The following is a 26,003-nucleotide window of genomic DNA, read 5'->3' on the forward strand; positions in this document are numbered from 1 at the left end:
CAGGAAGGCACAAAGTAATAAGGTATATTCGATCAAATTTAAAAAATCTTATAACAAATTAGACGGAAATTCTGAAAAGTCTACTTGATTCTGTACTTGTCGGCCGGAAACTGTGAAACTGATTCTTAGTCTCAATCGAACGTGAGATCCCGGCTGTGCCATAACACGCATAAGTTGCTGTTCCCCTTTCGCAGGTGAGACGGTTGAGTTTGATATAGGTTGCATTTGCAATTTCATTGATTTCGGCACTGCCGCTTGGAAGCTCACATTCTCACACTCTACTAATCCCGTACAAGTGAACGTGGCCTTTATGTTGACGATATTGCCTTTGCTGGTGTCTACTGATGGCGTCAATACGATCAGTAATCCATTCGCGTCGTAAGCAGTATATCCTGTTGGTTCTATTGGGTTGACTTCTCCAGTAGCACTCTGCTCTGGCTGTTGAGTTTGCTGGCCAAATAGACCCATTATATCATTCACCGATGACTTTTGTGATTGTGCTCCCGCTGCTGTTTCTGGTGCCGGTGATCCCGTGCCGAATATATCAGCTAACAAATCATGCGCGTTGCCTGTAACACCCGCACTTGGCACACTGGCTGCTCCACCGGCATCTTCACCCATAATGTCAACAAGTGAGGAGTCCTGAGCAGCTGATCTCGTACTACCGACTGGCTTAGACTCTGATGCTGTACCGCCAAGCATAGATGTGCGAATTTCTGGAGGAGGCATCCTCTCTAAAACACCATCAACAAGTGTAGGCATGCCTAGCAATTGTGTGAACTCAATAGAGCGTTGTTGTAATTCCAATTCAGGCGATGTTTCATACATCGTTATCAATGTGCGTAATTTATCTTGCGATTCGCTAAATGACTTGCCAAATCTCATAGATAGTTTAGCAGCGGCGACTAGAACGTATTGACGAATGATTGTGCTAGCGTAAGGAGATACGTTTATTGATTCAAGTAAATCAACTATGCTTTTTTCGGATACATCGACGACTCTATCCTCATCCTCAAAGCTGCTATTAGCGAGGAGGACTTCACCAAATTCACCTATCATCCAAACACCAGCCAACGTTAGTGCCTCCTGTGAGACATCTTTTAGGAGGCTAGAGTAGAGCTTTTGTACAGTGTATGCTTGTAATTCAGGAGTATGTGAAACCAGTCTGATGAATGCAGAAAGGACTTCCTCACGAACGTAGTTCCCAGCCTTCATTAGGTGTTAGAAAACAAACAAGTTGATAATAGCATTAACTCACCACTTTCAACATACGGAGGATGGTGTCGATATGCCAACGCTTGTTTGGTGCGAACCTCTCAGCAGCAAATGATATCTGAGCGGTCAAGCCATTCTTGAATTCATTATCGGATACTTCCAAAAATGATAGCAATTCACGCGTAAGCACCTTGACATTAGATTGATTAATAAGTGCGTAAGACAGCTCCAACGCACGTCTACGTATAGATACGTCACCATCACGTAAACAATCTATTATAATGTTCCTGTGTCGCTGTACAGCTTGTGTGTCCATACCAACAACCTTGTTAAGTGTGTTGAGAGCCACATAGCGAATATTGTTGTCTTTGTTTCCTAAGAATTTACCAAGGATGTTAATAGCCATAACCCTCAGACCAGATTCAGCTTCAATATCTAATATAGTAAGAACAGCCTCATAAAGGATGGAGTTTCCAACATTTTTGCTATTATCAGTGTTTGTCGCGACTTGTGCAAGAATATCATTGACCATTTCAGATGATTCCGCATCGTTGATGCAAAGTAATCGGAGTAATTGGAGTATTTTTATCTGAAGGAAAGGGTCGGTTATACCAGAAACATCATGTTCGGGACTATAACCCTGAGTGATAAGGGTTTTTAGGTTTCTGATAAGCAATGGTATGGCCTTCTTCAATTCAGTTTGAGTTGATGGTTCAGCGAGAGCTATATGTGTGACCAGCGTGACGGCACAGAGAAGTACACCATGATTGCGATCGCTGAGAAGGGATTTTGCAGGGTTGATATAATAAGTATGAAGTTCAGGTAACTTTCTAACAGTGCGCATAGCACATAACGCCGCCTTCTTGCGTATGTAAGAGTTATTAGATGATAGCAATTTCTCAACCTCTTGCGCTAAATCTCTTGCCATTTCTTCTGATGAAATATTCGCGAATGTCGCCAAAGCCAGACCGACGACGTACATATTTGGATGATTCATGTCGTTTTTGAGACTGTTAGTGACTAAAGTGAGAACTTCTTGTGATTCATCAAGTAACAACATAATTCCCAAATAACCAAGTCTTTTATCGGAGAATTTTGAGCTCGCTGCTAGTTTTAAGCATTCAATCTGACCAAAGTGAGCCGGGTATCCGAGCATATGGATATAAATCAATTTAGCAACGTTGGCATGTCGCATGAAGTGATCCTCCTCCCTAAATGCAGTACGTATGGCTGCTGATTCACGCTGGATGAGAGATCTCTCATCCGCAAGTGTCTATGAAGCGGTGTTAAGGTATATAACTAATAAAATAGCTAACGACTCACTTTCTGCTGCCTTAATGTCTTTATCAGAGATTTTAGATTGCTGAATGACATGAAAGTATGGGAGTAAGGTGGCTTTCGACTGTACAATGACGAGTGAGAGTGAATTCGGGAAAAGTGCGAGCTTAGATAGCAGCTGTAACGATTTCAAGAATGCATATGATGTCGGTCTGTTATCTAGTCTCTTAATTATCTAACCATCCGATAGCGTTGCTTCAATCAATGGTTTGACAAGTATTTAGAGCACTATTCACAACAGAGAATAGAGCAGAGTACAGAAACATACGAGAAGAATTGCGGTGGTTTGTTCAAGAAGTACTCTGAATGTTTGGAGGTGGGTTTATCGTAACAAAGAAGACATGATCTGACTGTATAACGTAGAAATCCATAGAATCCAAACCTGCATTGAAGGAATTACTTGATAATAACAAGTTGTAATCTAATTTATTTATGTTTCCTCTCTCATCCCTACAGCCATGAGTAGACTGTCTTCTCTCCAGCAGCTGAACTCGAAGCTAGCGCATTTTGAGACGAGAAAGGCTGGATTTGCTAGAGCGTTAAAAGAATGTGCTAGCCTAAGTGGAGAACCAGATAACGATACGTATTCCCACCTACTCAAACTCTGCTACAAAGAGAAACTCTTTAACGAATCAAGAGCACTCTTCTCTGAGATAAACAATCCAACTAATGAACACTGGAATCAACTTATAAGCGTAAGTACAGTCTGACCAATCAAATAGCACAACTTATACATTCCTAACAGACTGCTATCACTTCAAATCAGAAGACTTCCCTCGTTAGCTCTTTATTGGAAAAGATGCGTCAATCAGGTTTTAACATTAGTTCACGTATTCTTGATGAATTAGTCGCACTCAACACCCGCAAGAAATCACTCGAGGGTTCTCTCAAAGTATTGCAGGAATATAGTGAGGAAGTGCAGCCATCATACGAATCTATTGGGAAAATAGTCACTTTAGCTGCACAATCAGCTTCACCAAGGTTGGCATTCGAAATCGCATTCGAATTTGAAGCATCCTCGCCTAGAAGCTTAACAGTCGATACCTGGATGACTATTCTGCGGTCATGCGCTTATTACCATTACATGCCTGGTATTGAGCACGCATGGACTATTGTCGTCAGCGAAAATAGCTCAGCAGTCGACGAAGGCACTTGCTTATTGGTTTTGAACGCCTGTGCTAGACAGCCGAACCCTCAATTAGCAACTTGGGTTATCTCCTCACTTAAATCTCAGCATATTCCTTTGCAAGAACATCATCTAGCACCTGTCATACAAGCGTATGCAGCCACCGGCAACCTCAAAGAAGCATTCCCAATACTCGGCATAATGAGACAAAACAAAATCCAACCGCAGCTCGAAACTGCTCAGCCAATACTAGACAATATTAGTAAATCAATCGATAACGTTGACGAAGCTTATTACTTGCTGCATGATCTTAACAAACAAGGTGAAGCGATGGATGTATCAGCTGTGAACGTTATCATTTCAGCATGTGTAAAATTAGGCGATATGCACAGAGCGTTATCCACATTCCAAGAAATTGACCAATTCAAGGTCAAACCTTCAACTGAAACATACAATATTTTACTATCTGGATGTATAGATGGTTCTAATAGAAGTCTGGGTGATAAACTTCTCACAATGATGAAAAAGCAAAATGTACAACCGGACGCTAGAACATTTGAGAGATTGATAGTCCTTTGTTTAACTCAAACGGCATACGAAGACGCCTTCTTCTATTTGGAAGAAATGAAAGGTGCAGGATATATACCGCCTCAATCAGTTTATGAAACTCTCATCCGTCGCTGTTACAGCCTCGGTGATTCGCGATACAAAATAGCTTTAGAAGAATTAAGAGAGTGTAAATACAAGCCTAGTAGATCATTATTAAATTATATTAAAATGTAACTTTATAAATTTTTATTTCTCCGGGCGTTTGATATTCTGAGCCGTTGAATGACTTTCTAAGTCGACGATCATGTTTCTCCCAACAGAGCCACATTTGTATAGAAGGGTGTGTATATTGTTGCATGGTATTGATAAACTCACAAAAATCTCCGCAGGACTCCAGTCTAAGCGTGAATAGTACGCAGTAAGTTACCCTACTCCAAGGAAAAGAACACAGGAGTTGACGACGTCATACAGGAAAGAGACGTTGATCGTCGCTTGTGTATACGCTGTTGTTATTGGTATACTCTGGCACGTTCCATTCTTGGTCAGTCTCGCGTTTGTGATTCTTATCAAAACTCACAAAAATATAGAGGTGGTTGATATATCCATTCAAATTACTCACTGTCGGATTTCACGAGTTCAGTCATGCACTTGCAGGCAAGTTAACTGGCGCCAAGATTGAAAGTATACGATTAGATCCACACGAAGGAGGAGAAACGCGAATGAGGGGTGGTTGGTCGTTTATATCATTACCAGCTGGGTATTTAGGAAGCAGTTTAAGTAGGTGCTATGAATATCTACTACGATATCTAACCAGGCACATAAGTCGGTGCTATTTTTATCGCAGTCGGATTCGATTCATTCGCATCTAAAATAGCCTGCTTTGTTATTGCAGCTTCCTTTTTGATCTGTATTTACTGGGCCAGGAGGGTATGTAAAAATATCTTACTAAAAGATCTTTCTCATCCGACCTGATAACAGGATTGGCTGTGTAAGTAGAGGAATGACAGAATTACACAGCTGACGTTTACAAGGCTATCTCTTGATTATCATCTTCTCAGCGCTACTTGTAGCGTTTTGGTTCATAAAGTATGTTTCAATTTCCATTCAATAAAGATTCTAACAGGATAAACTTAGTCATGGTATATACCTCGTAAGTGAGGCTCTCATGCTTAAGACGACACTCAAGAAGCTTTTAAGCGTTATGTTATATTGTTCATCGGTGTAATGAGCTGTTTAGTAAGTCTAACTAATGGTGGTGTCCAATAGCTTACAAAGCGATAGTATTCTATCTGGGATATTATAGACGATACGTGAGTGCAATCAATTTCCTTACTTTACGCTCAAGCTCTTCAAGCCTGATAAGAAAAGTAGCAAGCAGCGATGCTGTCCAGATGTCATACGCTTTCAAGTGTATCCCTTCTCGAGGTTTGTCCTTGTCTATCGCGTAGTATTCTACTAACATGAGTCCAGGTTGGGGTTTCATTTGGCTGTGAGATGATTGTTATTGTCTTGATTTCCGCTAACTTTAAGATAGACTCCAAAGTGTAGGGTTCTTCGCTTGCGGAATTATAGTAGGAATAGCAGCTTTCAAATATGAGGACCAAAGGTGCGTCCTATTCCTTTATCATATGTCTTATTTAACACCATCAACAGAGCTCGCGCGGATATGTTTTTATCTACGTAAGACACATTGGAAGACACCCGTAAACGATATGTTATTATTTTTTATGCTCAATTAGTTTTGTATAAATCTACCTTTTTCATACATCAATCATATTAATTGTACAGTTGGTCTAAGTTGAAGATGAGGTTGACGGGGAGGGATTCCTCAATGCTTTATTAGTCTCTTGTTTGTAATGTACGTTGAGATGCCTAGTAACTTGATCTGGTCTTGCGAATTTCTTATCACAATATGGATGCGGGCATTCAAATGGTCTATCACCAGTGTGAGTCCTGAGATGTTTTTTCAAATTCGAGGACTCTGAGAATGCTCTGTCACAGTATGTGCATTTGAATGGTCTTTCATTCGTATGCGTTCTCTTGTGTATCGTCAATGCACCGGCTATTGCAAATGCCTTCCCGCATCCTTCGTAGTCACAAACGTAAGGCTTTTCCCTAACGAGTTTAAGCAAAAATTATGGAGAAGAAGAAAAAGAAGACCTACCTTGTATGCTTGCGCATGTGCTGCTGGAGTGTTGCAGCTTCACTAAAGAAACGATGACAAACAGGACATTCGAACGGTCGGTGACCTGTATGTGATTGGAGATGCCTCATAATCTTCTGCCTACTACTAAATACCCTACCATTACAATTAGAAGAATTCCTATCACAACCTTTCCAGAAACAAGCGTATTCAGCTTTACCGCTGCCAACATGCTCATTTGATAGATGATTCATGAGCGCTTCCGTCGTCTCAAATTCTGTGTCAGCATGCTTGCAATTATCCCAACCACATTTATACGGTGGTCCTTGCATACTTGAAGATCGAGGTCTTGGGTATGGATGATGGTGATAATGGGGCGTATGATAATGATGATGATGATGTGGTTTAGGTGGATGTGGATGCTTCTTTGGTGTTGGTGATATAGATGTCGCAGCAGGACATATGGATGGTGGATGCAAATGAGGAAATGCAGTAGCATGTAAATGATGAGCATAAGGATTGAGTTCAGGATTGTCGTGGTGTGCTGTCGCTATTGAGGTGTCGTCCATACCGCTGAAATCAGTACTAAATAAATCACCATTGAAAAAATTTTCCGTTGGCTTCTTAAACGCCAAAGGATTATCTTCCATGTGTAAATGATCTTGCAAAACATGCTTAAGTACGGCATTTGCATCTGTTTGCGTATTTGTGGATGTAGACGGTGGTCCAACATGACAATCACCTCCACCCCATTTACAGTCAATGTTAACGAAATTTAAATGAGACTGATGGACATGTTGTATGAGATCGTTCATATTGCCAAAGTTAGCATGACAACCTGCCCATTCGCACTTTATCAGCGGTGCAGTTTGAGGCTGCTGAGTAGTCTGCGGGATATCTAATGGCTGGTGATTATTTGTATGGAATTCTATATTATTGCAACAATTCTCCAACTTCGCTTCGTTAGTATCTTGCAAAAATGTGAACAATCTGAGACTTACAAACGATTGAAATTGTTCTTCGGATTCACATACAGGTTCTACACAGTTATCATCGTCACATACGACGTCTACCTGATGTTGTTCATCATCACAATACTGTGAACTGCATTCAGATCCCTGATCATCCTCGTTTTTCAAAGACTTGTTATCGGAGAGTGCGTTCATTATAGACAAAGCTAAACCTTCATCATAAACGGGTAGTTCTGTCGACATTCCGTTCGACAACCCATTCATTGGAAGTTTTGTATTCAAAAGTGAAGGTGACTGCTCAAGTACTCAAAATTACATCACACTTGATAATTAGAAGAAGATTTTGACGAGTAATTTATTATTTATACCTTCATAGATAAACTACAAGAAGCTTTGGCTACAAATATATATATTTCTTATCTATATTTGCAACTTTAATTGGCATCCAATCATTTTGATTTGATTTTAAGTAAAAATGATATCAGAGGATGTTTCATAACAGTAAAGGAAAGAAAACAATCGACGTAATGCTATAATTTTCGAGCCTTCCCCTAATTGTCGGTATAGTTTCCAATAGTAAAACCAAAACGCATTAGGGAGGTATAAAGCTTACGGACAAAATCAACAACAAATAAATCAATCAAGAAAAATAAATCTAAATATCTATATTTTAAGTCATAGTAACAACTTCCTCAGCTGCAGTTGGGTGAATAGCTACCGTGTTGTCAAAGTCCTTCTTAGTAGCGCCCATCTTGATAGCAACGGCAAATCCTTGCAACATTTCATCTGAGCCTTGTCCAACGAGGTGTAAACCGACAACTTTCTCATTTTCACCTACAACGATGAGCTTGAAAGCGCTTGGTTCTTTCTCCTCCTGTGGGAACATTGAATTGTACATGTTAGCTTTAGGTGAAATGTTAGTTTAATTAAAATGAGATGTATGTAATACTCACTAAATTTAGATGTGTAAATCTTAACATCGTCACCAAATTGCTTTCTTGCGTCAGTCTCACTTAATCCGACAGAACCAGCAGGTGGATGTGAGAAGATAACAGATGGAATAGTGTTGTAATCGAGGTGGTCGTCTTTAAATTGTGATGGTCCATATAATCTGTTACCGAGTCTTCTACCAGCGGCAAGAGCAACTGGGGTCAACTCAGCTTTACCTTGAACATCACCAATTGCATATATGTTCTTTGAGTACTTGTTATCAGCCAATTGAGCAGCTTGATATTTGTCAACCTTGATGTGATCTCTTTCGTCAGTTTGGATTCCTGCTATCTTGGCACCTGCACCTTCAGTTTCTGGTACTCTGCCAACAGCCCATAACAAGCAGTCAACAGTCAGTGGTTCACCGTTGTCAAGGTGGACTAATAAACCATCACTTGTCTTCTCTACTTTAGTTACGTTCGTGTGTTTCTTGATGTCGACTCCTTGACGTTCAGCCTCGTTGGTGACAGTATCTTGAATGATAGTGTCGAAATTTCTCAATACTTTATCTTGTCTGATGAGTAAACTAGTTTCTGAACCCAATGAGTTGAAAATACCCGCCAGTTCAATAGCGATGTATCCAGCACCAACAACTGCGACTCTGCGTGGTTGCTCCTCTAAGTCAAAGAAACCATCTGATGTGATACCTAATTCAGCACCTGGAATTTCGGTAGGAATACGAGGACGACCACCAACTGCAACAACAACATTCTTAGTTGGGATTTCGTAGGTAGTTCCATCATCTCTTGCGACTTTAACTGAGGTACCATCTTTGTTTGAGATTGAACCCCAACCGTGGTGATATTCGACACCATCTTTTGCAACGTTTCTATCGTAAATACCGTTCAAACGTTCGATATAAGCGTCACGCTTCTTCTTGAAATCTGCCCAGTTAAATCTTGGCTTGTGTGGCGTATACGCATCGGAGACATCCTTAGAGAGTTCATAATAACGTGCGTGGTTGATATGATGAGCAAGATCTGCTGCATGCCACATAATCTATAATACTTGAGTCAGATGTGCTATATATTACGTAATCTTTTGCTACCTTTTTTGGTACGCAACCAACGTTGACGCAAGTACCACCAAGCTTTGGTTGAGCTTCAATGATAGCAGCTTTTGCACCATATTGGGCTGATCTTCTCTGTATAGCGACCGTTAGATGACTAACCAAATCGTGCTTAGTAAATCAAACATACGGCAGCACCCAAACCACCTGAACCACCGCCGATAACGACGATATCGTAGAGTCCTTCGCTTGGTTTATTTACTGGTGGCATTTCTCTTTTTATCGTAGTGTGTAGATTTCTCTGTGATGAATGTAAGGGATGAAGAGAGATATTAAATTGTTATAAACATACAGTAGCAGACCTCAAATAACTCATAGAATTATTTTCCGCTATCTCTTCGTTGTACCGGAACAACGAAGATCGATGAGCTCAGAAAGTATAAAGCCCTGGGTCGAGAAGTACAGACCGCGTACGATTGAGGATGTGGCTGCACAGGATCACACTATACGCGTATTAAAGAAGCAATTAGGAAATGCTAACGTGGGTATCCTGTATATGACTATACTAGCATTGAATATGACATTAGCTACCACATATGCTTTTCTATGGTCCACCTGGTACAGGTAAGACGTCTACCATTTTGGCACTTTCCAGACAACTATTCGGGTTAGTTATAGAGTCAAATCGTTGATAAACTGACCATAGATCAGCCAAGACCTCGTAAAGAGCCGTGTACTCGAGCTTAACGCGTCGGATGAGCGTGGTATAAACGTCGTTAGAGAAAAAATCAAGAATTTCGCAAAGCAAGCGCCAAAAGCTTCAACTTCTGCTAGCGTACCAGCCTATAAGATTATCATCCTCGATGAAGCAGATTCTATGACACAGGATGCTCAATCTGCACTTAGACGTACCATGGAGACTTATTCAAAATCCACTCGTTTCTGTCTAGTCTGTAATTACGTAACTAGGTGCGTCTATCTGGTCATACGCGATTTACATTAACAAAACATTCAAGGATTATAGAACCAGTCGCTTCACGTTGTTCAAAATTCCGTTTCAAGCCTCTAGATGAATCTGACAGCAAGGCTAGATTAGAATATATAGCACAAGAAGAAAACATACCTCTCAATGAAGGTGTAATTGACGCTTTGATTGATAATACACATGGTGATCTTAGACAAGCTATCACATACCTGCAATCAGCAGCAAGGTTGCATCAAGCATCAAATTCCGCCATCACTGTTGATACTATCACTGAGATAGCAGGAACTATACCTGAAAATATCATCGATAACATTATCCAAGTATGCTCAAACAAGAAGAATTTCAAAGAAATACAATCAACAATAAAGCAAATCCATTTGTTTGGATATGCATCGGCGCAAGTGTTGTTGCAAGTAAGTAAATATATTTCAAATATATTTGAAGTTAACATAGCGCTCAAGCTTCACGATAAATTTATCGAAAACACGAGTATATCAGATACATCAAAATCCAAAGCTATCTTATCGATTGCAGAAGCTGACAAAGCCTTGACAGATGGTGCAGACGATGAATTACAATTACTAAATCTCGCAATGAAATTACAAACATCATTAAATTAAGCTGTTCAAACGAATAAATTAATACACTAAGATTTTGACTTTACGATCATAACTGGAGTTCGAGCTTGTTTGAGAATATAGCTTGCGCATGTACCTGGTGTTTGTGTATCACCACGACGAACATGACCACCGACGACAATGAGATCAACAGCATGGTGATCAGCTATCCTACATATCGCTATCTTTGCGTTGGCATGATTCAAAACGACTACAGTTGTTGTTATCTGTTGAGTGTCATCATTAACGAAACTGACAAGATGAAAATTCTCACTCACATGTAAACCAGAGTTTATGAGTTCTTCAGAGATCTGGCGTAAGTCATGATGCACTTGATCACGATGTGCTTTCAATTCCAATAGTTTAGCTTCGTGTGTTTCATCATCTTCATCTGGCATTGGAAGAACATTTGCTAAGAACAATTGATCACCTGATCTAAGTAACTTGGATTTTATATAATTAAGAGTGTATTCTGATTCCTTTCGACCATCAAAACCGAATAAAATCTTCCTAGAAGGTGTTGCAGTCACTGCATTCGGGAACTTTTCAATAATTGGTGATAGGTTGGCGATATGATTACACTCTGCAGCTGCAGTTAGAGCTGAGTGAAAATCTATGGAACTTTGTCTACGTCTGTGCGAAGTCATAATAGAAGAGAGTGAAGTTAGATCCGAAGAGCAGCTGACATACCGTGAGACTGAGTGAAAATATTTTAACCAAATGTATTTATTCGAATGTTAGAGATATAAAACATTCTGCAATTCTTTATCGGCTCTGAACAATAATTTGCTATGTAATTTAATCAGCCAAAAAATGACATCACATCCCTTGAACTTGAACGATCAAAATTAAAAACAAAAATTAGCCAAGAATTTAATAGAAATAGGCGATATTTATATGACATCAATAAATCCATTAGATGAATTTGAAAAGTTCAGCTATAATGCTGGTGAAGACGATCTCAAGAGCGATTTCCAGCTGATAGACGATCCATTATGGTGTATTAGAGACAACAAAGAAGTTAACAGCAAGTCTATAAAATCTGACACACCTACTAACTTGGGAGATCTCGATAAGTCACCTCTCGAGCAGTCAAATGAGTTCCAGCCGCAACATCACCTGACAAACTTATTCAGCAAAAATTGGAATGAATTACAGACCGTTTCACCTCAACAAGTTAGTTTAGATTGGACACCTGCCCAAACGACTTCAGATTTCCCAAAAACTACAAAAAATACGTCAAGCCCCGCGACAGCTGCATTAGCTAACTTTAACAATAACGATAACTATGATAACTACGATAATTTCAAACCTCTATTTCAACCTACGGACATCACTCAACAGAAGCGTGAGTCATGATGTTACATTGCATTACGTAATATTCTAATAATCTTTCTAGCTGATCTTCGTGCTTTTAACTCTTCAAGCGGTTCCAGTGACGAAGAAGTCAACTTACCATCAATTCAGCCAACAGAACCGCGACCAGCCGCTACGATAGCGCCAGAAGCTCCGAAGGCCCCAATAAAAGGATCAAAAACTACCGCTCCATCCAAGCCATCGACGTCTAAAGACAAGAACGTTAACACTAACACTAACACTAATGCCAACGCCAATGCTTTGAAGGGTCAACCCACTACTACCCATAAACGTGCTCATGCTGAAACACATTCACATTCACATCATCGAACACCCTCTCAACCAAAAGAGATTACTCCCCCAGATGACAACGACCATTATTCACCATCTACGTCACCAAATTATCAGTCATCAGAGGAAGAAGATGACGACAATTATACGTCACAGCCAACTAGACAAAGACGAAGGCGAGGACCAGCGAAGCAAACTTCGAAGAGTGAATCAGTTGGTAAAATACATCCACCTAATGATCATATGCCATATCCATATGAAGTGACATCACAAGGTCTGACAAGATGTACTTATACTTCACCCATACAGCCATTCAATAGATGTAGGACACTTTTTCATCGACCGTATGATCTTGCAAGACATATGGAAACTATACATTCCAGAGACGAAGCTCAACTAGTGAAGAAAGGTGAAATTACGATGGATCAAATAACAATACCTGGTCTTGCGAAGGCATTAGAAGAAGCAGAAAAAGATCCAAAGAAAGCTGAGAAGTTGATAGCTGTTCAAGAATGGAAATGCGATGGTAAAGGTGGTTGTGGTGGTACATTCTCAAGGAAGGATGCTCTAATTCGTCATAGAAGATTAAGAGGACATGGTGTACCGAAGCAAACATAAAATTGTAATGATAATTAAAATGTATCTCAACTCTTTACACCCGTTGCAATAAAGAACGGTATCTTATTTTGTTTGTAGTCTAGTAAAAATGCAGGTCTATATGAGTAATCTATCAAACCAGCTTTATGTATAGCTGATTGGAGTATATTTGAAGGAATTGCAGAGCTGTGAGGTTGTACGTTATTCTCAGGTGGGTCTATATGATCACCTGTGAATGTAGAGTTCAATACTGCAGAATGTGAGAAAGGTTGATCACAGTAGTCGACTATGAGTAATTCGCCTTCCTTGTTTAGATGATTAGATAGTTTGTTAATCTCACTATCAATATCTTTGACTTTGTGTAGTAATTGTGTGCACTAGAGGTTCACATGAGATCGTCTTCTCCTTGGGGCAAATGAACTTACGACTATTACATCAAACTTTGAAGTCTTTGGAATCTCAGTTGTAGCTTGTAATTTATCAATTGGTACACCTCTAGATTGGAATTTTTGATTAAATTCCTTTACCAAATTGACATTCTTATCAACGCCTTCAATCTAACTTAAATTTGGCATTACAGGTAGTTGAGATAACGCACCTAGTATAGAATTACTATTGAATTGTAATGATTCACTAACAACACCACTACCACAACCATAATCTAATACTTTTATTTTATCACCCATAACGAAATGATCAGATCTAGCTAAGAATGACTGACTAGCTAACGATTGAGCGTGTACTTCTAATAATTCCTCATTGTTTATTTCTATCATTAAAGGTAAGACAGTTGATGAAAATTTCTTCACTGAATTTCTAAACGTATTGGTTGATATCATAACAATTTACGATGATAGAATCAATTTTAATTTTTAATCAACAAGGCAAACCCCGAATAATAAAAAATTATGACGATAAAATAAATAAATCTGAATTAATTAAAGAATCTTATAATCTAATAAAAGATAGAAAGGACGTATGTAATTTCATAAATCAAGGTCAATATACTCTAGTTTATAGGAATTATGCTACTTTATACTTTTGTCTTTTAATAAATCAACAAGAAAGTCTATTAGCTAGCTTGGATTTGATACACGTTTTGGTTGAGAGTTTAGATAAACTATTTGAGTCAGTTTGCGAACTGGATTTGATATTTAATTTTGATAAAGTACACTTACTTATTGATCAATTCGTTCAAGGTGGTTTAGTCATTGAAACAAACGTCAATCAGATCGTCAGTAGCTGTGAGTTTTCCAGTTCCTTTGTTTATATCTACTAACAAATTCAGTTAACGAGCAAATTTCAAAACAAATAAAAAGTCAGCAAAATACATTCCTACCGAGCACAAGTTGGTTGAATAAGTTGTAAAAATACATGTATATACAAAGGAAAATCTATATCTACCTTGGTTTGCTATCAACAGTTTCGACAACTGTATGACTATGATTCAAACTAGGCTTAATTGCACAGCTATCTATGCTCTTTAACCACTTATCGCTGATATCAAGATCATTTGTTCGCTTGACATCATTACCAAATTCTGGTCTAGATAAATCGCCATGGAGATCTAATCCATCTGTAAGATTCAATAATTGCTCACCACCTCTAAGAAGATCATTCAACGTTGATCTTCTCTTTGGTTCTGGGCATATCATCCTTCTCAAGCAATCTCTTGCTTCACGTGGCAGCAATCTGAATATTGAATCAGAGTTGCCGTTAATGAATGTACTCTGTGATGCAGACCTATGTCTAATATCTGGTCTCTTTGATGTAGCTTTAGGCACGTTCTCAACGGCAACAGCGACGTTTGACATTGTCATTGATCTCACTTGGGTTGTTGATCTTGGATCTTCGAGTTTACTCTCTCTTGGTGATGCAGGAAGACTCGTTGGTTCTTGGCAAGGGATAGGGAACATCCTATCACTTAAATCCTTGTTACAACGTTCGTCGTTTGCATGGCAATTGTTCAAGTCAAACTCATCGAAATTGGTTTGGATTTCTGTCCATTGAGTTTGAGTGTTGCTGGTTGACTTGACACAACTATTGTCATCTTCAATCACAGGTTCGCATAATTCAGGGTGAGCTTTGACGAATAATGCGTATGATTGGTCAGATTTTTCTTCAGGTATCTTCCATGGAAATCTTCTCAATAACATACAGATGAAAATTATACCGATTGACCAAATATCAGCTAATCTCGGATCATACTCTTTCAGTCCCTCCCTTTGGGCAGATTCGGTAGCAGAATAGAGTACTTCCGGTGCGAGATATGGATCGGATCCAACCACACCTGTCGCTTTTGTTGATTTCTTTCCTGGGTATTGAAATACAGTTGCTGTACCAAAGTCAATCAATTTGACAGTTGAATCACTAGTTAAAACACAATTATCAAGTTTGAGATCCCTGTGAGCTAATCCCATATTGTGCAAATAATCGACGCCATCGACAATTTGCCTGAAAACACAATAAATTTCGCCCCTGGACATCTTACCAGACATGACAACGCTGAATAAATCATATGGAGCATACTCCATTATCTCGTAATAGTGACCTTTCTCTGAAATTATATCTACTGTTTGAATTATATTTCTATGTTTGAGTGTAATACCAACGCAGAATTCAGCTGTAACTTTCTTTACATATTCTTTCTGAGTTTCTCCTTGTTTGCGAGCTCTAAATTCTTTGACTGCATGGATCGTTGGTGTATTACTAAGACTACTCAAACTGCTAGAAGAGCGTGATAAAGAGTGCTTTTTCTTCGCTATTAATCTGACAGTACCTCCTGCACCGGTACCTAACGTCTTTACCCATTTACCATACTTCCTGGTTAAGTGTGCATGGTCTTCACCCAAATCTGTACTACTCTCGTGCGAGCTCGTACGTCTATGCAATGATGATGAGGAGGATGAGGAAGTGCAAGGTGAATTGTGGTGTGAGTGCAACAATTTCTTCAAATCGTGGATCGGAGCCAGTCTTGATTTGTGTCGGTCTGAGTGGTGGTGACTTGGCTTATCAAACTTGAATCTGGATGGTGTAGAATATCCTGATTGATTGTTCTACATATCAATTAGTAAACAGTAAGGTGATAGATTAGCCACTCACTTTAAGATCGTCGTCTGTGGTATCGTCAGCGCTTACGGACGTAAGCGAAGGTGTATCTTGCAGCATAGTAAGTGATCTCATTTCTTTATAAAATGATTGTTATGAATAAAGGATGAATTTGGTATCCAATTAGTTTGGCTTAGTAACTAATGTTTCTGATCCTCGGGGTGCGTATTAAAGTGGCCGAATGTGCCCCAATATTATAAATATTTGCAAAATAATAAAATAAAATTTAAATATTTATACAGAAACATTAAAATAGTTATGGTACTACAATCAGCTTGCGAAGTTCTCGCTATGTGCGTATAAGGTAGTCGGAAGGCAGCTATCCTCCATCGCTATCCCTAGTTCAATATCCGCTACTTTATTCATTACTTTCCAATTGAACAACTTAGGCCCGCATACTATATTTGAGATTAGCTAATGTCGGTTTATTCATAATCAGTTACTCACCACTCAGGCCAAGCGATGTACCTGCTGATTGTCTCGCGGATTCATTTAACAATCCTTCAAGATCTGGTCTGCTTGTTATGATTTCATAGAGTTTCTTTTCTGTGATAGAAGACGAGCTGTCACTAGAAATAGATGTTGCGATAGACGACGATGTCGGCGGTGCACTTTTATCACCAGTTAAGAAAACTCTCACTCTAACATTCTGATAGCTTGCTAGACGCGATAATGATCTAAAAGTAGCATCAAACCATTCTAATGATTCTGGGGTAATGATGTTATTAGATCTACGCTCGTGCCTGATAGTTCGTACGACTTACTTTTACTTCTTATACTCCAGATGAAGTCAATATGTTGACAAGCACTTTTTCCAGCTTCCATTTTCTGTATCAAGTCTAACAAAAGCGGCATATTGCATGTTATGCCCGTTCCTCCGGATAAGAGCAAGACATTCGTGTAGCCATCGAGTGGAATCGAGCCACCATACGCGCCGTCAATAAAACAAGGAAGGTAAGTGTTACCCTCTTGGGCTCTATCGTGTAAGACTTTGGTCATTCCATTTTTAGCACGTGCGAGAAGCTGTATGACCGAGTGCTCGGAATCTGTTGACGGGATACTTGTTATTGTGAACGGATGCGATTGTAACGGCTTTAAGAATGGAAATCTTATATAAATATGTTGACCAGGTTTCCATTTTATTTTAGTTTTAATTGACAGCCTTGTCATACCTTCGGTCAAATTTTCAAGCTGTGCGTGAGATGTGGACAGCTTGTTTGAATAAATAGTAATTGCCAATCTACCAAACCAACTGTATAGCACGAGAGCAACCGCTGCGAAGAGGTAGTTCCATGCGTCCATATAAGTGACATTGACGTGCGGAAAAAGATTAGCAAGGAAAGCGACAGTCGTGATGACGTGTTGGAAAACAAAGAACTCATAACTTATTCTTCTAAACACTCTCATCGAGCTAACGTTGATCCATACCAAGAAGACGATGAGAACAGTGCCTGATTCAAAATGCGCGTTGCTTTCCCAAGCTTCCTGTAACCTTGTTCTACCAGCTGCGTAACCACCTGTTTTATATCCTTCATAATAAGGTTGCAAAAGCATTGGTATACCATGTACTAAACTGATAAAAAGCAGTATCCTTGAACCATATTGATGGTAGGTCTGCAATTTCTCGTGCGAGATACCAGTCGCAAGCGAGATTGGATTGACTCTGCTGCCGAGTGTAAATATGAACGGTATTAAAGCTACAGCTAATGATCCTGCTCGCGTTGCTAATGGTGGTTTTTCAGTTTCGAAATCGTGACTGTAATAAGGTAGTGTCGCGAATGCCCAGACTGTCAACCAAAGGAATAAAACAAAGATGCCAATAAGTGCGATAGTATGCGGTAAATACCAGTTACGTATTTTAAACGAATGGTATTTACTTGCTCTACTCAAAGCTGATATCTTCCGTATAAAAGACGGTAATTGTTTTTTCTTTTGTCTGTGTAAACTCTATTAGTGGACTGACAGACAAATATCCACGTATTCACTTACGGATGTTTTGCCAGATAAAACTTCGTCTGCTGCAAAGCAATTACGCTAAGTATTAGTCCCAGTAAAGCTAACCCTATAACTAATCCATAGATAGGCTATAACTTTAATTAGAAATGCTAAAAATACACTATTCTACTTACCGCGGCATCCTGATGTGACAAGTCCTTGTTGTTACACTTCCATCCCGTGCAACAATAATTGACTATACAAACTTCTCCACGTTTATTTATAGCCATTGAAATGATATAAGAGAATATCTAAGAGCTCATTTGGCCAAATTTCCATTCTCATTCTATTGAGTTGAGTTAGCTATGCGGTATGGAATGTAACAATCCGGTAGCATTTCTCAACTGAGAAGCGAGTATTTAAAGTTATTTCATTGACTTATTCAATTCTAGAAGTTAATTCCTCTTGGCTAAGTAGAAAGTAGTGATGTAATGCGATATAAGAAAGATACAAAGAATTCCAAAAAAATACATATATAACTACCATTCGAAAGCTTCTGAATGTGCAAATAATCTTCTTGGGAGCGTTTCATCACCCGCAGCTATCTTGAGTTCGATAGCTGCACACTCGTTCATAACCTCATAGTTGAACATCGATTGAGGAGGACCACAGACAACAACTCCAAGGTCTCGTCCTTGTGATGCATTTGCAGATTTCCTAACAATATCTTGCAAGTTTGGTCTGCCTTTCGTGAAATTATACAGCTTCTCGTCGTACATTCCAGACTCGCTTGAGTGTCGTGATTCGTCTTTCTCTAATGTGATGGATTCCTGAGGATCACTACCTGTGACATGAACAACAATGTTCACATTGCTAAAGCAACTATACATTGAAAGAGCTTTGAATGTTTCGTTAAACCATTCAATAGAAGCTGAGTATTGTCAATTAATTAGCTTACGTTAAAAGAAATCTACTCACAAATAGATCTAATTGTCCAAATAAAGTCAATATGCTGAATCAACGTTTCTCCACGCTCCATTTTACGCATAAGGTCAAGCAAAATACCGGAAACAGCATTGACACCAGTACCTCCAGATAATAGTAACACATTTGTGTAATTGTCAAGTGGTGCTAACATTCCTCCATATGGACCATCAATGAAACAAGGTATAGATGTAATACCATTTCTTGCTTTCTCATGTAAGCGTTTAGTAATACCACCTTTGCCTCTTATCAGCAGCTGCATGATGTTCGAATTGTTATGAACATCCAAAGATGGTATAGATGTGATAGTGAATGGGTGTGATTGGAATACGAACATAGTTGGGAATCGAATGTAAACATGTTGAGCAGGCTTCCATCTGAGTGGTGTAATAATACGAATTCGCGTGACATCCTCTGAAAGTGGAACCAAAGTTGCTTGATTGATATTGAAATCATTTGCCCAGAAGCTCCAAAGGACTCTGCCAAACCAGGACCAAATGAGTACACCTACGGAAACAAAGAGATAGTACCAAGCATCCATCAAAGATACTTGACAATGAACGAACATCCAAGCTAAGAAGAATAAAATGCTCAGAACGTGTTGAATGACGAAAAATTCATATGAAAATCTCCTAAAGTATCCCATACTTGAAAGGACGATCCAAATCAAGGCGACAAATGGAGGGATACCATTCCAGAATTGTTCAGTTTGATCGTAATAGTATTTCAAAAAGTATCTAGCGACTTCTCTTGAACCACCTAATTGCAAACCCTGTTGATAAGGCTGTACAATGAATGGTATAGTGTGAACGATTGAGAAAAACAGAATAATACGTGCACCGTATTGGTGGTATATTTGAAGTTTCTCACTAGGGATACCAGTGAAAAATGTAATGGGATTGTTACGAGCACCTAAAGCGAACACCAGGGGTACTAAAGCAGTTCCAATATAACCCGCGCGAACACCCAGGGGTGGTGACCCCCACTCGGTGCCGGCACGGTAATATGGCAGAGTAGCAAAACACCATATTGTCGTCCAAACGAACATAAAGGTAACGAGGATGAGGGGAAAGGTATAAGGTAAAAGGTAGCTTCTAACTCTGAAACGGTGGTAGTGTAAAGCGCGCGAGATCGCTGCTGTCCTATTGAAAATTGAGAGTGAACCACCTTTCATGAGTCGTCTTGATGAGAGCGATATGTACTTTATAGCTTGTATAATCATAACTACTATCAGTATAGCTGTAAAGCACATCGCGACGCCTAATGCCCACTTTGGCTGCATTTGGAATTAGCGATGTTGACCCTCAGAAAAAGACTAGACTTACAGCTTTGTACCAACTGTCTGTGTTGGCAGTTAGAGTCTTCCTCTCACTACTGCTGGGGCAGTGAGATACGAATTCCTTAACGCAGACTGCCATATTTGACTTGTCGTGATGATCGTTAGAATGAAAGGCGAGACGCTCAAAATTTATTAATTAAGGGACGTGAAAAATTCATATGCATCCTATTATTGTCTTCATATTTCAATGGTCGCTTATCGTAGCTATGACGATTGTATATTCAAATATCTTTCACGTAGTTGGTTGCTGTTTTCGTGCTGTATGACCGCAGTGGTGTGCGTGCTACAACGTGGGTGGTGTAATATCCCTTAATAACTGCATCCTCATGTACTCCTGCTAAGTGATATGAGATTTCGCCAATCTTTCTCAGCGTTGGCTTCATGTAGCAAATTATATACTAAAAAAGACCCGGGATTGAGCTATTTTGTAATTCATATTAAAATCATTATAATTCCTTATTAAATGCTTTTTCTATCAATTGACTACATTTGAGGAGGGCGAATCTCGTGAGAGCGACCTCGAAAACTAATGCGCGGTTTTTTCAAACAGGGTTTTAGTGCCATATGGAAAGCGTGTAAATGAATTTTATATATGAGTATACGATCCATTTAGATAGCAGTCATTTTCGTTTCAATATTCGGTCTATGAAACCTATGAAGTCAGCTCAAGAGTACTTTATTATGCATTTAAAGTTATGAAACTAGCGCAAAGCGGCTTGTGCTTTATGCAAAAGGTCATCTATTGACTTTGAATGGGTAATAGTTGCTTCATCCATCATTTTATCGATTGTACGCAAGTCGTTCGTAGATTTACCTGTTTTCTGCTTATTGACGATCTTCTGTAACGCTTGTCTGCGCAACCTTAACGCTATTCTAGCGTTTTCCGCTATCCCAGCTGCATCTTTCGCTAGCTTGCTCTTTGTGTCTGCAGCTGGTCTAAGAATAGAGGGTTAGTGATATACGAGAATATAATCAACGATACGTACCTTGGTACTAAGCATTTGAGAACATTCTCAGATATCTTTTGTGGTGTTAATCCAAGGTTAGCTGCGAAGATAGCTTTCTCGACGTCTCTAATCATCTAATTGAGTCGTCAGTAACATTAAGTAGATATATATATAGACCCACTGAAGCATCAAATACTGAGATGATCAGGCTGCTTCCATCTTTTACTGATACTGAAGCTACAGATTGCAAATTGAACAACTCTTTGTCAATTTCGACGCTAACAGAGTCAAGTAAATCTGGAGTAACTCTACCAACTCTATTTACTAAAGTCTCTAGATCCTCTTTAGTTTTATTTACTATTTCCTTTTGCTTGTTGGTGAAGTCATTGAAACTCAAATCAAATGACCCTTCAGCTTCATCCTCCTGATGTGTAGTCTCTACCTGGGCCTCATCCCAATCCCTAGATTTACCTACTTTCTTCCCTTTTGTTGGAAGTACTACAGTAGTATCAGCCAAAGCAGCATCACTCTTTGTTGACTTTGATGGAGTAGATTTTGGTGCTTTCTTCTTTAACAATTGGGTAGTAGAGGATATAGTACGTGTTTGTAAACTCTTCCCAATCGGCGATTTAAATGCACGCGAAGACAATGACATCGTGGAAGTAATAAGAGAGTTTAATGTACAATTCTATGTCGATTTCAGGAAATTTTTTGCTTTAATGTCAATTTTATGTTGCTTGTTAATATTTTTACGTTCTTGTGCAGCGTTAAATGTTTGATCACCTTGAGTTGATAGATCCCTTGGCTCTAAAATGGTCCAGAGCCAGTCTGGATAAGCTTCATCCTCTCTGGCAACCTTCTCTGGATCATCTTTCAGTATCTGTAATCCAGGTAATGGTGTACCTGCGATACAGCTTGATTTTGGTGCGTCGACTAAGATTATTAGTTGATAGTGCTATACAATGATAAGCAAACTCACAAGAAACTCTAGTAGTTGATAACAGCCGCCTTTGAATAATATTTCTGTACATTTTTATTTTAACCCTAATGATGGTCACTAATAAGAAGTTTTGACGCTTTCGCTTCTTTCACTTGAACCGCGATGTTCAGCAGCAGTGTAAATTTAGGTGGATTAGTTAGGTAAGCAATAGTTTTTATGGCTTGATTTTACTAACATCTCGTAGGAAAGTACCTTGGAGGCTGTCTTCTACTCGTAAATTCAGAGTCAGAGAGAGACTGAGAGACGTCGACCAGAATATCCAAGCAATAAAGGACTCTGGTGTTCAATTCAAGCGTCTGGATGTAGCCAGTGCACTTCCAAGTGAATCTGCTATGCCTCCACGTGACAAGTACTTCACTTTCAACAAAAACAGCCCAACATACCGTAAGGGTGTCCACAAGGTTCCTAAGTGGACAAAGATCACACAACGCACCAACCCAGCCGGATTCTAGATTCTAGTTATTGCATTATTGTGAGTCTCATCTAACATCCAAGACAGAGAGTACGCCTTACAGGATGTTAATACACGGATGTAAAACCAAGAGCGCTTAACCCCATGTGGACCTCCCGTAAACTGTTGCCTTCCGTCTGAACTTTGGCGTACTCTTTGTTGTTTGGAGATTGTTTCAACTTCATTTACTAATGATATACCAATATAGACACGTATATATACTCACTCAACCCCACCTGCATTGTTGTACAACTAGTTGAAATATATTGATATCATTTTTGAAAATACCTCACATAGTTTGACGACGATGAGTGCAGCAGATACGCTGAAGAAAGAAACGACTGACGAGGACATTCAATATTCTTCTGGATCTGAAGAAGTTTCTGAAGAGGTGTCTGAAGTTGAACAAGCTGCCACAGAAGCTGTTGTCTCACCTAACCAGACTGTCGAAGTTGTGCAGCCAGTAGAGCCTTCGAAAAAGAATGTAACACGTAAGCAACGCAAGAAGTCAGCTCCTACCGGCGTCACAGATGTTGCAGACCTCACAAAGGTTCTCAACACCGCTGGACAGGTTATCGACACAGCAACAAAGACCATCAAGGATCCACAAGAACCATCGGAGGTCATTCAAGAAGCTCAACCAACAAAGGTTGTACAGCCTATTATCGAAGAAGGCCTCAAATCTGTCGTCCAGACTGGCAAAAAGGCAGATGGATCTAACAAGAACAACCCGATTTCGCTCAGATTAGGTGAGTGATGGATATTTAAAAATAGTCTTAACATATAAATACCAGATCTCAATCTCGAATTGGAGATATTTATTAATAGGTTGCTTGTTCATTTTGCAAATTCGCACTAACATCAAACACAGGCGAAATTACACGGCGATGTTTGCCTTAAACTTTTAGCATAACATTATTTAGTTAAATTACGACGAGATTGTACTGATATTCTTATGATGTTGACCCTTTTTACGAATTCGTTCGTTCTAAAATTTGCACTACCTTCATGTCACATGCAAAGTCAGACTGCATTTTGGGGTTTCAAGTGTCGTTATTAACGGTAATGGCAAAAGAAAAAGGCAAAGAGGTTGAGAATATCGATGTCAGTAGAGTCGATCGTGGTCTCATGGAAAGGTATCCATAGCTGTTATATTGATGGCGCTCATTTACGCTCCCCAGCTACGCCGAGCTTGGTAGACAAGCAATAGGATCGACTCATACAGATTTAACTGCTGACAAACACGGTGGACCCATCGAGCAACGCAGAGAATCTGAAGATGAAGATAAAGATAAAGACGATGCTTTGGGTCTCCGACTGGATCTCAATCTGGTAGGTAAAAATGTCGCTAGTTATATATTGTTTATCCAATTAGGATCTCGAAATCTACATTAATAAGTAGACATAATCGTATGTATACACATCTAACTCAACAATACAGGCTAAACTTCATGGCGATGTCGTACTCACGCGTAAGTATATCTATACAGACTTCACACAACTAAAAACCAACACAGTCTTAACAACTTGAAATAATTAAGCATTATTGATTGTCTGTTTAACTGTTATACATGAAATCAAATGACTGTGAAATTGATTTGATTTGTGATTTTTCCTGTTATACAATCTTGTGGTTTGCCAAATACAAGAATTTGGGTGTTATTGAGCGGTGATTTTCGAATACATTAGTATAATAAATATTGAGCAAATTGAGGTCGTAAAATTACATCAATCTTACTGCCTTGCAGCAGCTCTGATTGATTCAACATAGTCCAAGCTATTGAGTAAAGTTTTATTAATTGCACTTTGTCTTCTTTGACGATAATCAACCTGTTCAGTCCAGATTGTATCAATTTCATCAAGTGCATCTACTGGTAAATCTTCATTAATTGATAATTTAGGTGAAAGTGGTGGTGTTGCTAAATTGCATATAAAGTCATTATCTTTGGATTCAACGCAATCCATTTCATTAGAAATTGGTGATAGCTCATCCAATTCTTTCTCGAGTGATGATAAGTTAGCTATATCGTTTGTTTTATTAGTTTGATTTGAGTTATCATTTTTTGATTCGATTTCATCTTTCTCAACAGCTGGTAATGTCTCTGCTGATGGACTCATCATTGAGATGTGAAAATCATCCTCATCCTCACGTTCAGATTGTGCAGGTGATGGTGGTCGTGTCGGAAATTCAGCTGGTGCTTGAAGTAGAGACTTTTCAACTTCTTGCTTATCTACGACTTCCTCAATGGAAATCTCTGACGGTTCGAATGGCTCTGGTTTGACAACGGTCTGTTCCAATTTAATATTCTTGACATCTTCTAGGCCATCATCGTGTTTGGAACTTCTAACGTTTTCCACATTGCTGACATCCTTGACATCATCATCGTTGACCACATGATTTGATCTGAGTCTACGTGTCGGTGGCTTCTCTTCATTGTCACTTTGAGCGGGAGATAGAGGAAATACTTCTGATCTACGCGACTTTCTCGGTTGATTTATCCTCTCTGAACTTCTTCTCTTATTTGATGAAGAGGATTTAGAGTCTGAAGCTGAAGAAGGTGTAGATGAACTAGTTGCAGGCGCATATGGGTCGTTAACACCTGCAGCCTCCCAAGGGCTCTTATAGCCAGTAAGAGCGCCATTTAAGAAATAAACGACGCCTTTGTTTGCTCTGTTTCCGATGTAAGGCAAAATCTTCTCATCTAACTTTGTACCAGTTAATTTATGCTTTCTGATTAAATTTGCCGATTCATTTCTCCTCCTCGAGTGGTTGCGTATGTGGTTAGCGATCGTTGTCGCTGGTGCTGTGCCACTAAAGAAAGGTGAGTAAAGGATGCATATTTTTGAGTGGCAAAAGAACGTACCTAAAACCGTTCCAATTCCTAGACTGTAGCTCATGGGCAATTTCCAAAGGGCTTAAAGCTTTATTGTTGTTTATTACTAAAATACCGCAAATTGCCATAAAAGTCTTGTCGTCAATATCATCTTGTGCTAGTTCTAAATTATTATCTTTTATGAATATCTTAAATTCATCCATTTATATTTTTTATTT

At 39.2% G+C, this 26,003-nt stretch overlaps 20 protein-coding genes across 20 annotated transcripts; 9 read left to right on the forward strand and 11 right to left on the reverse strand.

Moving 5' to 3' along the window:
* Positions 1 to 18: 18 nt before the first annotated feature.
* On the reverse strand, positions 19 to 2,589 carry WALSEDRAFT_53639 (Adaptor protein complex AP-1 gamma subunit; the record flags this gene model as incomplete). The annotated part of the gene is made up of 4 exons (XM_006956692.1): positions 19 to 401; positions 429 to 1,209; positions 1,259 to 2,488; positions 2,539 to 2,589. 4 exons carry the CDS (start codon positions 2,587 to 2,589, stop codon positions 49 to 51), a joined length of 2,415 nt encoding a protein of 804 aa, XP_006956754.1. The 3' UTR covers positions 19 to 48.
* Positions 2,590 to 2,624: 35 nt separating this feature from the next.
* Positions 2,625 to 2,973, forward strand: WALSEDRAFT_62741 (hypothetical protein; the record flags this gene model as incomplete). The annotated part of the gene is made up of 3 exons (XM_006956693.1): positions 2,625 to 2,699; positions 2,744 to 2,869; positions 2,917 to 2,973. The coding sequence occupies 3 exons, from the start codon at positions 2,625 to 2,627 to the stop codon at positions 2,971 to 2,973; spliced, it is 258 nt and encodes an 85-aa protein (XP_006956755.1).
* Positions 2,974 to 3,011: 38 nt separating this feature from the next.
* Positions 3,012 to 4,485, forward strand: WALSEDRAFT_67637 (hypothetical protein; the record flags this gene model as incomplete). The annotated part of the gene is made up of 2 exons (XM_006956694.1): positions 3,012 to 3,248; positions 3,299 to 4,485. 2 exons carry the CDS (start codon positions 3,012 to 3,014, stop codon positions 4,460 to 4,462), a joined length of 1,401 nt encoding a protein of 466 aa, XP_006956756.1. The 3' UTR covers positions 4,463 to 4,485.
* A 47-nt stretch (positions 4,486 to 4,532) lies between these two features.
* WALSEDRAFT_62743 (hypothetical protein) lies at positions 4,533 to 5,912 on the forward strand (the record flags this gene model as incomplete). The annotated part of the gene is made up of 14 exons (XM_006956695.1): positions 4,533 to 4,568; positions 4,618 to 4,646; positions 4,700 to 4,769; positions 4,816 to 5,005; positions 5,052 to 5,155; positions 5,207 to 5,216; positions 5,260 to 5,314; positions 5,363 to 5,378; positions 5,426 to 5,464; positions 5,510 to 5,538; positions 5,583 to 5,653; positions 5,699 to 5,717; positions 5,763 to 5,834; positions 5,882 to 5,912. 14 exons carry the CDS (start codon positions 4,533 to 4,535, stop codon positions 5,910 to 5,912), a joined length of 771 nt encoding a protein of 256 aa, XP_006956757.1.
* A 45-nt stretch (positions 5,913 to 5,957) lies between these two features.
* On the reverse strand, positions 5,958 to 7,609 carry WALSEDRAFT_67638 (hypothetical protein; the record flags this gene model as incomplete). Its single annotated transcript, XM_006956696.1, has 3 exons — positions 5,958 to 6,343; positions 6,393 to 7,324; positions 7,373 to 7,609. The coding sequence occupies 3 exons, from the start codon at positions 7,604 to 7,606 to the stop codon at positions 6,022 to 6,024; spliced, it is 1,488 nt and encodes a 495-aa protein (XP_006956758.1). The 3' UTR covers positions 5,958 to 6,021.
* Positions 7,610 to 7,862: 253 nt separating this feature from the next.
* Positions 7,863 to 9,744, reverse strand: WALSEDRAFT_59582 (glutathione reductase). Its single transcript, XM_006956697.1, has 5 exons — positions 9,694 to 9,744; positions 9,532 to 9,642; positions 9,381 to 9,476; positions 8,296 to 9,331; positions 7,863 to 8,245 (listed from the first exon to the last, which is right to left on the reverse strand). The coding sequence occupies exons 1-5, from the start codon at positions 9,715 to 9,717 to the stop codon at positions 8,013 to 8,015; spliced, it is 1,500 nt and encodes a 499-aa protein (XP_006956759.1). The 5' UTR covers positions 9,718 to 9,744; the 3' UTR covers positions 7,863 to 8,012.
* Positions 9,745 to 9,747: 3 nt separating this feature from the next.
* On the forward strand, positions 9,748 to 10,974 carry WALSEDRAFT_59583 (P-loop containing nucleoside triphosphate hydrolase protein). The gene is made up of 5 exons (XM_006956698.1): positions 9,748 to 9,882; positions 9,929 to 10,008; positions 10,053 to 10,310; positions 10,358 to 10,739; positions 10,788 to 10,974. Exons 1-5 carry the CDS (start codon positions 9,766 to 9,768, stop codon positions 10,944 to 10,946), a joined length of 996 nt encoding a protein of 331 aa, XP_006956760.1. The 5' UTR covers positions 9,748 to 9,765; the 3' UTR covers positions 10,947 to 10,974.
* On the reverse strand, positions 10,950 to 11,590 carry WALSEDRAFT_56462 (hypothetical protein; the record flags this gene model as incomplete). The annotated part of the gene is made up of 2 exons (XM_006956699.1): positions 10,950 to 11,170; positions 11,222 to 11,590. The coding sequence occupies 2 exons, from the start codon at positions 11,588 to 11,590 to the stop codon at positions 10,973 to 10,975; spliced, it is 567 nt and encodes a 188-aa protein (XP_006956761.1). The 3' UTR covers positions 10,950 to 10,972.
* Positions 11,591 to 11,799: 209 nt separating this feature from the next.
* Positions 11,800 to 13,276, forward strand: WALSEDRAFT_67642 (hypothetical protein). Its single transcript, XM_006956700.1, has 2 exons — positions 11,800 to 12,291; positions 12,343 to 13,276. Exons 1-2 carry the CDS (start codon positions 11,841 to 11,843, stop codon positions 13,206 to 13,208), a joined length of 1,317 nt encoding a protein of 438 aa, XP_006956762.1. The 5' UTR covers positions 11,800 to 11,840; the 3' UTR covers positions 13,209 to 13,276.
* WALSEDRAFT_59585 (hypothetical protein) lies at positions 13,243 to 13,990 on the reverse strand (the record flags this gene model as incomplete). Its single annotated transcript, XM_006956701.1, has 3 exons — positions 13,786 to 13,990; positions 13,613 to 13,737; positions 13,243 to 13,564 (listed from the first exon to the last, which is right to left on the reverse strand). Coding segments are annotated over exons 1-3 (624 nt in total), but the record flags the coding sequence as incomplete, so codon positions are not given.
* A 47-nt stretch (positions 13,991 to 14,037) lies between these two features.
* Positions 14,038 to 14,466, forward strand: WALSEDRAFT_15709 (clathrin adaptor, sigma subunit/coatomer, zeta subunit; the record flags this gene model as incomplete). The annotated part of the gene is made up of 1 exon (XM_006956453.1): positions 14,038 to 14,466. One exon carries the CDS (start codon positions 14,038 to 14,040, stop codon positions 14,464 to 14,466), a length of 429 nt encoding a protein of 142 aa, XP_006956515.1.
* WALSEDRAFT_59586 (Pkinase-domain-containing protein) lies at positions 14,177 to 16,454 on the reverse strand. Its single transcript, XM_006956702.1, has 3 exons — positions 16,290 to 16,454; positions 14,476 to 16,243; positions 14,177 to 14,431 (listed from the first exon to the last, which is right to left on the reverse strand). The coding sequence occupies exons 1-2, from the start codon at positions 16,368 to 16,370 to the stop codon at positions 14,588 to 14,590; spliced, it is 1,737 nt and encodes a 578-aa protein (XP_006956764.1). The 5' UTR covers positions 16,371 to 16,454; the 3' UTR covers positions 14,177 to 14,431; positions 14,476 to 14,587.
* A 43-nt stretch (positions 16,455 to 16,497) lies between these two features.
* WALSEDRAFT_67645 (hypothetical protein) lies at positions 16,498 to 18,601 on the reverse strand. Its single transcript, XM_006956703.1, has 5 exons — positions 18,425 to 18,601; positions 18,285 to 18,379; positions 17,060 to 18,231; positions 16,743 to 17,003; positions 16,498 to 16,693 (listed from the first exon to the last, which is right to left on the reverse strand). The coding sequence occupies exons 1-5, from the start codon at positions 18,518 to 18,520 to the stop codon at positions 16,566 to 16,568; spliced, it is 1,752 nt and encodes a 583-aa protein (XP_006956765.1). The 5' UTR covers positions 18,521 to 18,601; the 3' UTR covers positions 16,498 to 16,565.
* Positions 18,602 to 18,697: 96 nt separating this feature from the next.
* Positions 18,698 to 20,962, reverse strand: WALSEDRAFT_31478 (hypothetical protein). The gene is made up of 3 exons (XM_006956704.1): positions 20,540 to 20,962; positions 19,209 to 20,490; positions 18,698 to 19,161 (listed from the first exon to the last, which is right to left on the reverse strand). Exons 1-3 carry the CDS (start codon positions 20,630 to 20,632, stop codon positions 18,770 to 18,772), a joined length of 1,767 nt encoding a protein of 588 aa, XP_006956766.1. The 5' UTR covers positions 20,633 to 20,962; the 3' UTR covers positions 18,698 to 18,769.
* Positions 20,963 to 21,254: 292 nt separating this feature from the next.
* WALSEDRAFT_62753 (ribosome recycling factor) lies at positions 21,255 to 22,155 on the reverse strand (the record flags this gene model as incomplete). The annotated part of the gene is made up of 3 exons (XM_006956705.1): positions 21,255 to 21,489; positions 21,540 to 21,634; positions 21,682 to 22,155. 3 exons carry the CDS (start codon positions 22,153 to 22,155, stop codon positions 21,255 to 21,257), a joined length of 804 nt encoding a protein of 267 aa, XP_006956767.1.
* On the reverse strand, positions 22,141 to 22,543 carry WALSEDRAFT_43481 (hypothetical protein). The gene is made up of 2 exons (XM_006956706.1): positions 22,480 to 22,543; positions 22,141 to 22,433 (listed from the first exon to the last, which is right to left on the reverse strand). Exons 1-2 carry the CDS (start codon positions 22,529 to 22,531, stop codon positions 22,189 to 22,191), a joined length of 297 nt encoding a protein of 98 aa, XP_006956768.1. The 5' UTR covers positions 22,532 to 22,543; the 3' UTR covers positions 22,141 to 22,188.
* A 57-nt stretch (positions 22,544 to 22,600) lies between these two features.
* WALSEDRAFT_56468 (hypothetical protein) lies at positions 22,601 to 23,918 on the forward strand. Its single transcript, XM_006956707.1, has 4 exons — positions 22,601 to 22,640; positions 22,685 to 23,700; positions 23,746 to 23,775; positions 23,821 to 23,918. Exons 2-4 carry the CDS (start codon positions 23,259 to 23,261, stop codon positions 23,862 to 23,864), a joined length of 516 nt encoding a protein of 171 aa, XP_006956769.1. The 5' UTR covers positions 22,601 to 22,640; positions 22,685 to 23,258; the 3' UTR covers positions 23,865 to 23,918.
* On the forward strand, positions 22,603 to 22,952 carry WALSEDRAFT_62755 (hypothetical protein; the record flags this gene model as incomplete). Its single annotated transcript, XM_006956708.1, has 2 exons — positions 22,603 to 22,640; positions 22,685 to 22,952. The coding sequence occupies 2 exons, from the start codon at positions 22,603 to 22,605 to the stop codon at positions 22,950 to 22,952; spliced, it is 306 nt and encodes a 101-aa protein (XP_006956770.1).
* A 78-nt stretch (positions 23,919 to 23,996) lies between the features above and the next one.
* On the forward strand, positions 23,997 to 24,537 carry WALSEDRAFT_59588 (hypothetical protein). The gene is made up of 5 exons (XM_006956709.1): positions 23,997 to 24,087; positions 24,133 to 24,283; positions 24,327 to 24,345; positions 24,391 to 24,423; positions 24,469 to 24,537. Exons 1-5 carry the CDS (start codon positions 24,017 to 24,019, stop codon positions 24,480 to 24,482), a joined length of 288 nt encoding a protein of 95 aa, XP_006956771.1. The 5' UTR covers positions 23,997 to 24,016; the 3' UTR covers positions 24,483 to 24,537.
* On the reverse strand, positions 24,514 to 25,999 carry WALSEDRAFT_67650 (hypothetical protein). The gene is made up of 2 exons (XM_006956710.1): positions 25,816 to 25,999; positions 24,514 to 25,763 (listed from the first exon to the last, which is right to left on the reverse strand). The coding sequence occupies exons 1-2, from the start codon at positions 25,986 to 25,988 to the stop codon at positions 24,686 to 24,688; spliced, it is 1,251 nt and encodes a 416-aa protein (XP_006956772.1). The 5' UTR covers positions 25,989 to 25,999; the 3' UTR covers positions 24,514 to 24,685.
* Between the last annotated feature and the right edge of the window lie 4 nt (positions 26,000 to 26,003).

This window comes from Wallemia mellicola (genome assembly GCF_000263375.1).
Source record: "Wallemia mellicola CBS 633.66 unplaced genomic scaffold WALSEscaffold_3, whole genome shotgun sequence".
NCBI classification, from domain to species: domain Eukaryota; kingdom Fungi; phylum Basidiomycota; class Wallemiomycetes; order Wallemiales; family Wallemiaceae; genus Wallemia; species Wallemia mellicola.

Bases quoted from the DNA above. Each gene is read 5' to 3' on its own strand.
- WALSEDRAFT_67645 (XM_006956703.1), bottom strand. From the start codon at position 18,520: ATGGCTATAAATAAACGTGGAGAAGTTTGTATAGTCAATTATTGTTGC. The intron at 18,380-18,424 runs GTAAGTAGAATA...TTAAAGTTATAG, and splicing joins TGTCACATCAGGATGCCGCG to CCTATCTATGGATTAGTTAT. The intron at 17,004-17,059 runs GTAAGTCGTACG...TCATTACCCCAG, and splicing joins CTGGAGTATAAGAAGTAAAA to AATCATTAGAATGGTTTGAT.
- WALSEDRAFT_31478 (XM_006956704.1), bottom strand. From the start codon at position 20,632: ATGGCAGTCTGCGTTAAGGAATTCGTATCTCACTGCCCCAGCAGTAGT. The intron at 20,491-20,539 runs GTAAGTCTAGTC...TTCCAAATGCAG, and splicing joins CAGACAGTTGGTACAAAGCT to CCAAAGTGGGCATTAGGCGT. The intron at 19,162-19,208 runs GTGAGTAGATTT...GACAATACTCAG, and splicing joins TTGGACAATTAGATCTATTT to CTTCTATTGAATGGTTTAAC.
- WALSEDRAFT_67642 (XM_006956700.1), top strand. From the start codon at position 11,841: ATGACATCAATAAATCCATTAGATGAATTTGAAAAGTTCAGCTATAAT. The intron at 12,292-12,342 runs GTGAGTCATGAT...TAATCTTTCTAG, and splicing joins GGACATCACTCAACAGAAGC to CTGATCTTCGTGCTTTTAAC.
- WALSEDRAFT_59586 (XM_006956702.1), bottom strand. From the start codon at position 16,370: ATGAGATCACTTACTATGCTGCAAGATACACCTTCGCTTACGTCCGTA. The intron at 16,244-16,289 runs GTGAGTGGCTAA...ATTGATATGTAG, and splicing joins CCACAGACGACGATCTTAAA to AACAATCAATCAGGATATTC.
- WALSEDRAFT_59588 (XM_006956709.1), top strand. From the start codon at position 24,017: ATGGCAAAAGAAAAAGGCAAAGAGGTTGAGAATATCGATGTCAGTAGA. The intron at 24,088-24,132 runs GTATCCATAGCT...TACGCTCCCCAG, and splicing joins GATCGTGGTCTCATGGAAAG to CTACGCCGAGCTTGGTAGAC.
- WALSEDRAFT_56468 (XM_006956707.1), top strand. From the start codon at position 23,259: ATGAGTGCAGCAGATACGCTGAAGAAAGAAACGACTGACGAGGACATT. The intron at 23,701-23,745 runs GTGAGTGATGGA...TATAAATACCAG, and splicing joins CCCGATTTCGCTCAGATTAG to ATCTCAATCTCGAATTGGAG. The intron at 23,776-23,820 runs ATAGGTTGCTTG...AACATCAAACAC, and splicing joins CGAATTGGAGATATTTATTA to AGGCGAAATTACACGGCGAT.
- WALSEDRAFT_67650 (XM_006956710.1), bottom strand. From the start codon at position 25,988: ATGGATGAATTTAAGATATTCATAAAAGATAATAATTTAGAACTAGCA. The intron at 25,764-25,815 runs GTACGTTCTTTT...ACCTTTCTTTAG, and splicing joins AGGAATTGGAACGGTTTTAG to TGGCACAGCACCAGCGACAA.
- WALSEDRAFT_43481 (XM_006956706.1), bottom strand. From the start codon at position 22,531: ATGTACAGAAATATTATTCAAAGGCGGCTGTTATCAACTACTAGAGTT. The intron at 22,434-22,479 runs GTGAGTTTGCTT...TAATAATCTTAG, and splicing joins ATCAACTACTAGAGTTTCTT to TCGACGCACCAAAATCAAGC.
- WALSEDRAFT_59583 (XM_006956698.1), top strand. From the start codon at position 9,766: ATGAGCTCAGAAAGTATAAAGCCCTGGGTCGAGAAGTACAGACCGCGT. The intron at 9,883-9,928 runs GTGGGTATCCTG...ATATGACATTAG, and splicing joins AGCAATTAGGAAATGCTAAC to CTACCACATATGCTTTTCTA. The intron at 10,009-10,052 runs GTTAGTTATAGA...ACCATAGATCAG, and splicing joins CTTTCCAGACAACTATTCGG to CCAAGACCTCGTAAAGAGCC.
- WALSEDRAFT_59582 (XM_006956697.1), bottom strand. From the start codon at position 9,717: ATGAGTTATTTGAGGTCTGCTACT. The intron at 9,643-9,693 runs GTATGTTTATAA...CATTCATCACAG, and splicing joins GTTATTTGAGGTCTGCTACT to AGAAATCTACACACTACGAT. The intron at 9,332-9,380 runs GTAGCAAAAGAT...CAAGTATTATAG, and splicing joins TTGGTTGCGTACCAAAAAAG to ATTATGTGGCATGCAGCAGA.